At 39.8% G+C, this 13186-nt stretch overlaps 1 protein-coding gene across 1 annotated transcript in view; it reads right to left on the bottom strand.

Moving 5' to 3' along the window:
- kcnip4a (potassium voltage-gated channel interacting protein 4a) overlaps window positions 1–11487 on the bottom strand; it is a 137656-nt gene extending 126169 nt beyond the window's left edge. Inside the window, exon 1 of the mRNA XM_084344874.1 lies at window positions 11277–11487. Coding sequence (XP_084201000.1) covers window positions 11277–11337 — 61 coding nt within the window. The 5' untranslated portion in view covers window positions 11338–11487. The remainder of the gene's footprint in view (window positions 1–11276) is intronic.
- Between the last annotated feature and the right edge of the window lie 1699 nt (window positions 11488–13186).

Here is a 13186-nt window from a genome sequence, read left to right as displayed (position 1 = left end):
ATCATAACCAATAGAAACGATGGACAAATCTCTGTCGCTAAACTTGAATCATCTTTAAATATCATCATGTTCCTGAAAGAATAGAAGTCTCAAGTCTCATAACTCGAGTGCCAGGGTGTTAAAATGCTAATTTGTAATAAAAAAGGTATTTGGGTTGTGTCCTATCAACAGAAGCTCAATGTAGTCAGATTCAGAACCACTCAAACAGCATTGCACCTGAACTTTCCCACACATTTATGTCCTCCGTCCCTTTAAAGCCAACTGGGACTCTAATCCTTTTGCCTCAGTGTTCTGGGTGATTTTAGGAAAGCTTAAGGAATATTAACAACCCTGCTGTCTCAGTATAAAGTGATGGAGGATGCACATTTAAGGCAATAGGCTCATTTGAACCAAGCCGTGCATTTCCATAAAACCTTATACAAGGATAATGCAATAGCCCATTACAGGAGCCATTACCCGTAGCAAAGGAGGTTTCTGCCCAGCAGCATCAGCAACATAACATGAATTCACCTCTTTTATTTTTTAAATGTTCTCCACCACATTAGTTAGTAAAGCTCAATAATTGCCTTTACTACTCTAGTGTAATGTTAGTGCTTAGGGATGTAGCAGCTGACTGGAGCCTGATGTATGTTAAATCTTTTGGAAATGAAAACATTAATTTAGGCCTGCACGTATTCATTGTAGTGTTAGAGGTTTTAATGAAATCTACTGTAGCCTGCATGAGAATCTCCTTATTTTAATGTACGTGTGTATGATACGAAAAGATAAAAAGCAAAAGCTAAACACTTTCCATATTCACCTGCCAGCAGAGGCCAGAAGTGATTGACAACTGCTTCAGTTTGACCCCAGACACACCTGAGGGATCTGCACTCTACAAGTGCACTCTACAAGTGCACTCTTCAAATTTTTTGCCCGCTCTGGTTTGTTGTCAAGACGGCATAAATAAATAAATAAATAGTTCCAGGAAAAATACTTTTTAGGATTTCCAAACTTTTTTAAATTATTGCCTCAAACCAGCCCAACCAGCTTGAAATGCCTTCAATGCCATCTTTCCTCTCCAGCTCCAATGTCACAGTGGTCAGAAACCCTGTGGTTCAGTGTTAGCAGGTCAGCTGGTAGTCGCAGCAGTGCCAGACAGACGATGCATTGAGCTATGTGCATCAAGGCTGGCCATCTCTCAGCCTCCCTCCAACACACACACATATACACACATGCTTCCCCTTTCCAATTTCTCACACACCAACCGCGACCTTGTCCTCCAAAGTGGCTGCTAAAATTAGCAGAATGCATGAGGGGCAGCAACCCTGTGGATTAAATAAACTGCAATGCAGTATTTAAAGATGGAAGATGGAGGCTCATCTCGATGAAGTCACACCATGTACCAGTGTATCCAGGATCTGTTTTCTTTCTCGTTTTGAAACACGAGCGCTCTATAATGGCGTCCTTGCGGAAACAGTGGTTGTTCACTTGTTTACTGAAGATGACCTGAAATCGATACAATCACCTCTTGAACCATGGTCGAGTAATCTGATAGGAAGGGGAACGTACTGGCAATGAGAAAGCCAAGATCAGATTTACAGAAGAAAAGGTGTCCATAACTTCTTTATATAACCTTTCACCGGAAGAAGCTTCCTTTCTATAGTGTTTGCATGTCCTGCAGCCCCAGAAGGCAACTGGTTTACTCAAAATACAAGTATTAAGTTGTAACGGCTAATGGAAAGATCACACAAGATACTGAAAAATGGGCTGCGATACCCACCTAACAATCTTGCTGATACAATTATGTGTCAATCACAGCATTGTTCATTATCATGCTGCAATTATGCACCGGTATTAATTATTGTGAGAACAGGCTCAGCACTTTTTAAATGGGTAATTGACAAAGCTCTCTCGGGAAAAGGCGACTCAGCATAATGAAAATGAATAGTGTGGACAGTCCATCAGTTCACATTTGCCTAGTTTCTCTTACACTTTGCTCCCCCATACAATTGTTTAATGGACTGTGGCATATTGGCGTTTTATGAAAATGTGTGAATCAACACATACTGCTAGGATTAAGTTGTATACATAGACATTTTCAATATGCACTTTCATACAAGAAAAAAACAACACACACGTCGAACCTTTTACCACTTCCCTGCCCTCTGTGGGTGCGTGCTATTTTCCGAGTCAATGTGTTGGAATGCCTCCATAAATTATTCAGCCGCAGCGCCTGCTATCTGAAGATAACAGTGGCTCTTTATCGGTCAGCGTGTACAGAGACACTGCGCCGCTGACTATACAAGCACCTGGAGGGATTCGGGGCACCTTCTGTGTGAGGATGCGTGTCATTGTGGCAGCGAAGCATACAAAAGAATACAGCCTATCAGGAGGTTTATGTTGTAAGGTCACTTTCATTGTCTCTGGGGATACTCTCATTTTCAGCTCATCAAATAAAGAACTTGTTTTTGGCTACTGCATAACTAATGTAGGGGTCACTGCATGCCAATGAAAGTTGTAACTTGCAAATTTCCTGAGTGCAAAAAGGCTCAATAGGTATCACACAAAATGGCAAAACCCTGAGGTCAAAACAGTACAAATATGTACCTAGAAAATAAAGCCACTGGGATGTATTATTGCAACAGCTGAAAAGTATTAAAAAAATTGTTATTTTAAAAAAACATATATATGATAACGAGGGAGTAATATAACATCTAGTACCAGCCATAGATAAATCGCCATTGCTGCAGCGGTACTTTCTGATTATAAAAATTAGCTACATGTTGCAAATCATCATTCGGGTTTCTGAGATGTTTATGACAAATTTCAATCCAATCCAGTGAAAAATAAGCAAATGGTGAGGCACAGACAAAGAATCAGAAAAAGGATGAAATTTAGCTCCAAGGGGCAGACTTAAAAAATTCATAGTATTTGGAGTACAGCCATACACGAAGCACCGACAGCAGACAAGTTGCCATTACTGCGGTGTCATCTTCCTACAATATCCACACAAGCTGTCCAACAATGTTCAACTTGTACCTTTAATTTCTATGCAACCTTGCTTTTGACAGCAATGTCTAAGCAATCGGGAAAGAACCTGTGTAGTTTTCAGCTGCTGCAACAGGAGTAGTAAACTAAAATTTTGGAACCAAACTGAATGCAAAGTACACAAGCTTTTATTTCATGAAGAGCGCCATTGTCTGAAACCATACACTTCACACCGGGTGTGCAGAGGACTAAGGTGTTTGCCAGAAGTGGAATCAAATATATACTGTATATATTTTTTTAAACTAATGTAACTAGTCTATAATATATAGCAAGCTAGCATAATCAATCAAACATGTTTTCTCTATTTCTCCATCATCTATTCAGGCTATTGACATACTGAATGTCTAATCTGTAAAATCTGAAAACTGTTAAACTGCCATCTATATAAGGAACCTAAATCAGTAACTGGGGCCCGCTGTTGAACCTCTTTAATCGAACCATCCACACTGCTGTCACTCTCACAGTTGCCACCAAAGGTAAAGGCTGGGAGGCTAGAAGGCGGAACACACAAATGGATCGCCAGATTTGTCTATGAGATTTTACAAGGTCCTATGAATTTGATAGACATTTTTTACGTGTTTTTTTCAAGAAATTCCATGACATAAACTGGGAGGGCCTAGGTGAGTTTGTGTGGAAGGACCTGTAGACTAAAGATCAGTAAAGTTAGCTGCCATCTATACTTGTTCAAAGTATTAAAACAGAGGCAGTTTCACACAAATCTGCTTACTGACAAGCAATCGGTTAATTCCCGACTGCCAACTACATCATGGGAATCATAAAAATCATAAACGCATTTTGTAGTTTTATTTTGATTTCAAATATATTAAAAATCTCTTTCAACATTGACATACTTTTGGCTCTCTATATCGCTTCAGACTCTGTAAATCAAACATAATTAGCTAGTCTGCATTAAAACTACAGACAAGTACATTGTTTACTCTAGCCAGAGCTGAAACAATGAGTTGATTATTGTGAGAGCGATTCTCATCAGTTATCAATCATTTTAAATACATTTTAAAGTAGGAATACTAAAAATTCACTGTTTACGTTTCCTAAATTGTGAATATTCTCTGTTTTTCTTTGTCTTCCATGATAAGCAACTGCATAAATTTGGGTTTCGGACTGAAAAAGTAACCTTAATGTGTCAACTTGGGCTCTGGGAGTCTGTGATAGGCAATTTTCACTATAGATCAAACGCTCTATAGAGAAAAAGATGGACAAAATTAATTGTAACTAAAAAGAGCAGCTTCGTCATCAGTTATATCTTCTTACACACAATAAACAGTGCTGTGTCATCTGTCCACCTTACACAGGCTTACAGCTTAACAATTGGATGAAAGGTGTGTGAAAATCTATTCTTTACTCCTTAGACACCACTTTCTCTGTATAACCACTTGGTGTCACCCTTACACATTGCATGGATACAACAACTACCATACAGCAGACACATTCTTTCCATGATTTTCAAGGTTGAATGTTAGTTGACATAGCACTGAAAAGCATCTACTGATAATTACTTAAGCCACTGTAGATAAGCCCATTTACAGTTATTGTTCTATGCAAACTGCTGTTATATTTCCAGTCTATTTTTAGGTCTATTTTCATGCATATGGCTCATGTCTGTATGCTTTACATGTCATAATCTCCCATTGGAATGGCAGTATTATTGTGTAGTCTATATTCAGTGCTGGCTGTACCCTGTAGGACATGGACTTTTGGAGAGACTAAAGTCCAAAATAGGCTTTTGAGCCCCCCCATTGGGACAAGAAGAAAGACAGACGGACCCTCCAGTTGGCCACTCGTGCCAGGCCTGCCTCCACATATGGCCTGTATGATGTTCAGCTCTGACACCATTTCATCAAGGGCTCCTTGGATAAAGCCATCCTACTAGACATATGGCTAATTCTTTAATGTAAGCTCCATTATTCTTTTTTATGGGGCACAGCAGAGGGTAAGTGTGGGCGAGTGAGATGTGACAAAGTTGACAAGTTGGATCAAAAGCACATAGTTATTCATTGTGTTTGTATGTAGACTGATAATAATTCAGGCAGACAGAGTGATAAATACAAATGATTACAGGTTAGACTTTAAGTGACAGGATATCTTATCTCAAAGAAACCAAAACTGAAAAAGATGATGAGGGGAAATCATTCAGGATCTGAATGACAGGTTTCCAGCAGAGCAGAGCATAGTGGTAAAACAGTAGAAAATAAATCTATTTAAATTGTCTTAATGTAAAAATTACACCTTTGAGAAAGCTAAGATATTAAAGACAGCAAAATCACCAACATCCATTAATTTTCTATTGCTAATTATCCTATGGATTTGTAAGGAGCTGGAGCCTAACCCAGCATGCCCTTGAAACAAAGAGGGCAGGTTACACTGTGGACAGGTTGCCAGCTCATCATAGGGAACCAAGGATAAATACACAGCCCTAGAAAAAAACATGAAGGTTATCACTACGCTAAAGCCAAGATTCTACTACAGACTTTTCTTTTCTGAAAAACACTGCATAGCATTACCTCTTAAGACTTAACGCAAACATTCTGAGAAGATAAAACAACATAAACTACTTAATCCTCTAACAGACATGCAGAATGATCACGTGAACTTTGCATTAAAGGGTCACAGGCAAGAAAAGATAGGGTAAGATCAAACCAGCAACTTTTCGTGAGACAGAGGAGCAAGCCATAATGCCACAGTGCAAAATGTTATAGAAGGGCTAATCAACAACATATAAAAATAATGTTATATAGCAGATGCTTGTGCTAGTAGATGCTAAAAGGTGTGATAAAATGTTAAAGGCTGAAGTAGCATCTCCAATAAATTTGAGACAATACACGATTCATTCTTCCAATTCATTAAGAGATAAACCACTCATTTCTGATTAAAGCAACTCTTGTGGTTTGGAGGGGTATCTACACTGTGTTTGTTGTGGTGTGAGTGATGTTCTGCTTTCTTGACTATTTTAGACATGGTTTACTATTAGCTGACTCATGGGTTTTTTTGCTTATGGTCATCTCTGTCTTTGCCAGCTCTTTTGGTGTTAAGCGATATGTGAATTGTTACCCTCATACTGTCTATTTATAAAAGATATATATATATATTCCTTTTCACTTTTTATAAAAGCTCTGATGCTCTGATTACAATAATCCAATAAAAAAAGTGTAAAAAGCTTGCATAACCTAAAAATAGATCGCCTTTTTCACAGTTCCTCACTTCTCCTTCCAGTCTGTTCACATTTTGTCTTTTAAAACATCTATATTAAAACATATTAGCATACAAAACAAGAAACAAATCCTGCCACCCAAACCTTTTACTCACTGAAACGTCTTTGGTGTCAGAATGACAACAAAGAGCATCATTAAATATCAATAACGACACATAAAACAACAAATTAAAACTTAATGAGGCATAGTTAGCACAAAGTTACAAGGAACTTCAGCCATGAAACATGTAATGATGTGTGATAAAAAAGTCATAAAACGCTGTTCTTCAGAGGTACTTTGTGCACTACATAGCACTTCACAGAAGTATGACTTTCTGAATATCTGGTCATGACCAAAGTTCCTTTTGTCTCCTGTTATGTTCTGGGCACCAGGGAATGCGGTTTATCCTCAATATGACCTTGGCACAAAGAAAGAAAGACACGTTTGCAAGCTGAGGCCAAGCGTCGCCACCCAGTTGGCATTGGCTGTTTGGCACTCTATCCAAGGAAGTCAAATTGAGTAAAGCTGTGGCATAAACAAGCCCGCGGGTGGAAATATGAACATGAAAGACGACTTCAGCAATCACAAACAAGCACCTTATGTTCCGCTGTCCCTATAGTTATAGCCACAGCAACAGTGTTTTGACCCTCCTTCTACATCCCAATCAGTCACACTCTCTTCATCCATCACTGTTTCCTCCACCTCTCCCTCTCTGTCCCCTGCATCCTCACCTCACCCTACTTTCTTCCCTCCCTGTCTCCTTCCCTCATTCTTCTCTGGCCTGAGTCCCAAGGCAGATGGTCCATGCAAGCAGATGCTCCCCACCCAGTCTCTCGAAATGGGAAAAACAAAGGCTGGATCCAAAGCAAACAAAAGCTGCTGGTGGGAGACAAGCAGGGAAGTTCACGGTACAATTAATCCTGGTTTGACCAAGGACTGGCTTTTCATCGACAGGTAGACAGGAAGCACACAGGTGGTCGCAAAAAAAATCTACCAGTGACAAAGACCCATCTTGGATGCTCTGGAACACACTTGACTTCACAGCAGTTGGTACGCCACCAAGACAATCCGATGTGCCAGATTCAAATGTAAATAAGTCAAACTGTCCAATTTTGAATCTTTCTATAGAGTGAAGTGAATACAAAAGTAGGCAGGTCCAAAAAAACCAGTGATTCTTACTGATTTCATTTTCCTTAAAAGATCTTGCTCCAACAATATTTGGCCAAATTCCTCCTTAAGTTGCCTTTAAATGGGTTAATTAGAATAATCTTTGCTTTAAATCCGCCACACTTTAATTTATTCTAATACCAAATCAAACAGCACACCTTTTGCCGTGACAAAGACAAAGAAACGTTCAGAATGGTGATCCTGTGGCTGCATGCTGTCAAAACTTCCCTCTGAAAAGCTAAAACACACCGCTCTGCTGTTTGACAGATTTGGAGCAGTTTTCACATCGCAGAGTCACTCTGATCGCAGGACACATGGCTGACAGATGTTCAGAAAACACACGCAAACACACACACACAGCAATGTGGTCAGTTCCTGAAGCCATAAAAATCTCACAGCTGATATTTAAGAGAAGTACACTATAGTTCATTCATTGCCTGTGCAAAACAAATACATGGCTGTCAGTACAACAGCCTCAAGGACATTCTTGACTAAAACATCCCACACGCTTATAACCATAATCTATATTCTATAAGGTATGGTTAACTATATTTTCCTGGCTTCTGGGCACAATCATGTCACCACACCGACATTCAATAAAGAAAGTGGCTGTTTTTGTAAAATGTCAAACTCTGTATAGCAGGGCTGCCCAAAGTGGAGCTCATGATGGAAAGTAACGAATAATATGGTTTGAGTTGGCCTGCATGATGCCTCTAGAGAAAAAAAAAGTGAATTTATTTTTATTTTGTTTTATTTTATCTGAGGTAAAAATGCTCTTCAAATATGTAGGATTCCTAGGGAACATTTTTGCATCTTAACAATATAATTCAATACAAAAAGTGTTTGCTTTTGGCCCCTGGCCCACCATTAAGTTTCAGTTTTGGCCCTCCAGGGGAAAAAGTTTGGGCAGCCCTGCTGTATACTTTCTATTGACATCTCAATGACTGAGCGATAACACTGATAAATGCTGCGAATGGGTTGCTGCACTTGGTTGCATTGAAGCCAAAGTACATACTGGCTCGTACACTAAAATCCTGACTCAGTAGTGATGTCCTAAATATTGATTATTTCGTGAAGGTCTGTTTGTTCTGAGTGTAGTGTAGAAGTAATATGCAGATCTGAATTGTGATTGACCTTCTAGACCTTTAACTCTCCACCTCACGTTTGCACTTAATCAATAGGTCTATCAAATTCCTTCATTCTTTGGCCAGCCAACAGATCAAAACCCCTAGGACCCCTAAGAAAGCAGCAAATATTTACATTTGGGGAGTTAGAACCAGCAAATGTTTAATATTTTTGCTAGAAATATTATTAATCGATTATCAAAATAGTTGGCAGGTAATTTTCTTTCGATCAACTAATCGGCTAATGGTGGTAGTTCTACTTACACTCGTCCCCACTTGTGTACTAACATTGCAATGTCTATGGGGACAGCAATCTGCAAAGTTTTGAGTTTATTAACTAGTTCTGTTGGAACACATTATGCATGTAGCAGGCTAAGCATTAGCCGGAGCAATTAAATGCAAATGAGAGTAAATGAAGCATTGATTCAACAGCTATGAGGTAATGCCTCATGGTAACATTTTTACTGTTTATGTTTTATTGCATAATGTTGTTCAGCGCTGTTCGAGGGCCCTGGATACACAATCTGAGGCATAATCACCTATGATAATTCATCCTGACACAAAGAAAAAGAGGACATCCATCACCAGAAACTCACAATGGGCGCAGCTTGTACTCAACCGTTTCAATGCAAACGCAGGAGCTGGCCGTGGTGCTGAAAGTAGCTCATTCGTAGCAGTAAACCTTACGGGGCTGCGTCTTACATATCGCCTTTGTGAAACTCAGGGATACGGTACTAAAGCAGAGAAATGTCTAGGGGAGCCTCTGGCAGGCACCGACTGAAGTTGCAATGGTGATCTGAGAGAGCTCCAAGGCACTGATGCAAAGAATCACTGCAACAAGGAAGCCAGCTCTTGGGAGGATCAACTCATGGCTGGGTGGCTGTAGCATTTTTGTGGGCGATCGTTACGTTTTCAGATTTGTCCCCTGGGGAAACCATGATGCAGTATCCCACTGGGGACAAACTGGTGGGGGCTTCAGAGAGGGAAGAAAGGATGAAGAGTTGAGGAAAAAAAAAAAATGCGTTACAGACATAATTTGATTTTCTCTACAAGAATATAAGCTACAGTAGAAATAAATGCTGTGCATTGACAGACTCTCTGTAACTCAGGAAAGCAGAGTTATTACTGCCAAAAGCAAACTGGTGAAACCCCAAAACTTTCATTTTAAATCCAAGTTACCAGTCATCCCTGTTTGAAAATTAAGCTTATTTTGGCCACAGAAGAGCAATCAATATCCTTCGATAATATAAACACATTCTAAGACTGCAGTATCATACAACTAAGAAATTAAAGAGTCGGTCAGACTTCTCCACCACAACTAGGTTACATTTTGCTCTCTGCATCCATATCCATGATCTTGATTCTGCCACCTTAGAGGCATTTGCCAAAGTCTGCATATCCTCATTAGTTGGCATGAGTTTTACTGTTTAATAGCAGTTATTTTAGCAGGTGCATACAACATTGTTTCCCATTTTTCAGGCCGTGGGTAAGGACTATTGATGGGAAATAATGTCGGAGACAAAACTAAATAAAACATTTGCTGAGAGAGTATTAAGTTCGAGAGGAATACCTCTAGACAGCTCAAACCTTGAAGGAATGACTCATACCCTTAACAAAGGATAATTAGAAGAAGTCAATTAGGTGTGCAAACAAACATTAACCTGAGCCAGGAATGATGAGCAGTTAACTGCTCTCCTGGCTCTGAAAGAGGCAGTGAGGAGCCTGAGGGGAAACCTATGGACTATAACTGAGTGATCATTATTCTGGATGCTGGCCAGGTAGTGTGGAGGGGGAGCCCAGAAGAGGATTTGTGCTACTGAATCCATTACGGTGGGTTTTCTTTTTTTTTCTTTACTGATGCCCCTGTGCCCATATACTGACATTCAATTCTCACAAGGGGGTTCAAAAGTGTTGGAAGACAAAGATGAAAATAATAACTCACTTCATTGCAACAGGGATTTCTGAACCTTACCAACACAAACGAAATTGTAAAACCCTCGAAGTGAAGTCATTCAGCAGAAACTGCAATATTGAGCAAAAATGGCTGCTGCCCAGTTGAATTTCTGACAAGACCACCAACCAACCGTATTATACTTTCAAGAGAAGGCAAAAGTCCAGACATGAGTGCTCGTGACAGAAAAACCTTAGAAATAAACGTTGAAGAAGCATGCAAGCTAAAATTCGTCATGAGGAAAAACACGCCAAACTCCATTGAAAAGATATCAATTTCATGTTGCCTTTGAACAAATACAAACTATAAAGGAGACTAGCGTTAGCCTACACATAGCACCTGCTACAAAATGATAAATGTCGAGGTGAATGAGCGGTAACGCCCATCACCTGTCAATCATTTTCCATACAATTTTAACTTTTTACAACTGAATTAAATCAATAGCTATCGCCGTTAAAGGTCTACTTTGAAGTAACGTTAATGTAAACGCTGGGAAGACCCTGTGAAACAAGCCAACGTTAGCATTAACGTTTAAAAAAGTTTGTTTTTCCATTAAATAAGTGTTTCTAGCTGTTAATCACAAGCCGAATCGAGAAGTGGTCCTTTAACGACACACAACTGAAGTTGTATTTTGTATCAGGTTTAAATGCTCCACCTATGAGCAAGGCAATATCAAATTGACATTTTTACGCTAGGAGTTTTGCCTGATGTTTTTCCTCCATGCATGACCGAACAGAGAAGACCCACAAATCACCAAATTGTCGGTGAACGCGCCAAAGCATGCGACCACAGTCCTACCAGGTGACGAGACAGCGGCGTCCACCCGTGCAGAGATAGTCTCCACTCTCTTTGCATCCATAGTTTTTTTTTTTCTTTTTATCCGTGTATCGACTTTTCTTGGTGGAAAGAGGCTCGTTTCAGGCGGCGCTCACTTGGAAGCGGCTGGTACTAGTTGCTGCTCATTCAACTCCCAAGTTTCGCAGTGAGAGAGAGCGCTGGGAGGCTGCGCGTGCACGCGGTTCGTGGCGGGAGCGCGCAGAGGTAGGTGGGTGGGTGGGTGGTGGTGATGGCGCCTGTGTGCTCCCAATGTCTGGAGGTTAGAAAGATGCCTTTGGTTCTGTTTTGCTCCAACGATTGGTCGATTAAACGATTTGATTGACTGAAGGTTAATTGACAACAAATCAGTTAACTGATTGTTTATGATTTATGAAAAAATATATTTATATATTATTATAATAATATAATATTTACAATATTTTCGTTGGTGTGTTCACCTAAAACTGAGAATTGTGTTGTTGTTACCTTATCTTAATCTACAGACAGTAGGTTGGTCCATCATCATCATCATAGTCATCCACTACTGAGCCCCTGTGAGATATACAATTAAAAGATTATTATGTTATTTCACTAAGAGGAATAATGAGGTTGTAATTAAACAAACAAAAAGGCAATCAAAGAACATTTAAAATGTAAAATGACAGTTTGAAAATGTACAGTGAGTAAATGAAAAAACGGAAATTTAAAATGCAAAAGCTTAAATGGTAATGCTCAGACTGACAGCATGAATTGTAGCAATGAAATTGATAACAAAACATGGCCTTTTCTGCCACTTATCATCATTTGCCAATTCATTAGACTTCGCTCAACCCTGACAGACAGAGCAGGTCCTCTTTCACGGAGTCTGCCAGGTTGCAACACCACCAAACCCTGGCTCTAGACAGTCGCTCCACCAACTTTTGGTCTATCTCTCATTTTCATGATTTGATCTAGCCCAAGTCTGTGTCGTGCCCAACCTCTAATGGCTCAGTGGGAGGCAAATCACTGCAGCAAAGTTCTACAAACTTGTGGAAATCCTTCCCAGAACAGTGAAGCAGTCTTATTAAAGTTCAACAACCACTTACAGATATAATGTCAAGGTGTCTACATGTATTTTATACCAGACGGTCAAATCATGGAGTGGAACCGCACTCGAGTAACTCCAAGCTCACACAGTGTAGCATTTCCGTCCACTGGCATAAACTGAATTTATGGTGTATCTATTAGTATGGTTTGTTTGGCACGCCATAGGCTACATTAAACTTTGAAGTAGTGGATCCAAAAGTGTGGTTCAGGGACCACCAGGGGTCTTTAACAGTGTTTTCATCATGAATCTCTCGACTTTCCCTACTCGCCACGGACAGTTTAGACAGTTACATAATTCTGCAGTAAGTCAAAACACTTTGGGATGCTGCCTGATAAACTGTGAGCGCACACAAATGTAGTACATACACACTCCCAATGCACTCCCTCTCTATTATTTTCTATCTTGCATGTGTACGAAATGCAGTTTAAACAACATATCAGACGAGAATGCAAGTGAAGGTTTTCCACCCATACTGGAGCTACACATTGAAACAAGCCCACGCTGAAAAGATAAACCCAGAATAAATCAGACGTCCTCTCAGCTGTTTTGAAGATTAGACCATTTTTAACAACATGGCACATCTGTTTCATGAAGGAGGGTTTGCAAAGGACTGTTTAACTGTCTCCCAAGAATACCACAAAGGACAGAGTCTGTCTGTCTCACGTAAAACACACACTCAGCTCCGTTCAACAATAGACATATTAAGACAAATCATGAAACAGCGAGGCCATTTACTCAGCTGGTATTATGGGAAACTGCTGACACTTCTCAAAAACACCTACCCCCTTAAACTATTTTGATGTGT

This window comes from Pagrus pagrus, assembly GCF_965226575.1.
Source record: "Pagrus pagrus genome assembly, chromosome: 22".
In the NCBI taxonomy this organism is placed as follows: domain Eukaryota; kingdom Metazoa; phylum Chordata; class Actinopteri; order Spariformes; family Sparidae; genus Pagrus; species Pagrus pagrus.
The sequence above is the reverse complement of the archived record's forward strand: the minus strand, read 5'-3'. Positions and strand labels throughout refer to the sequence as shown.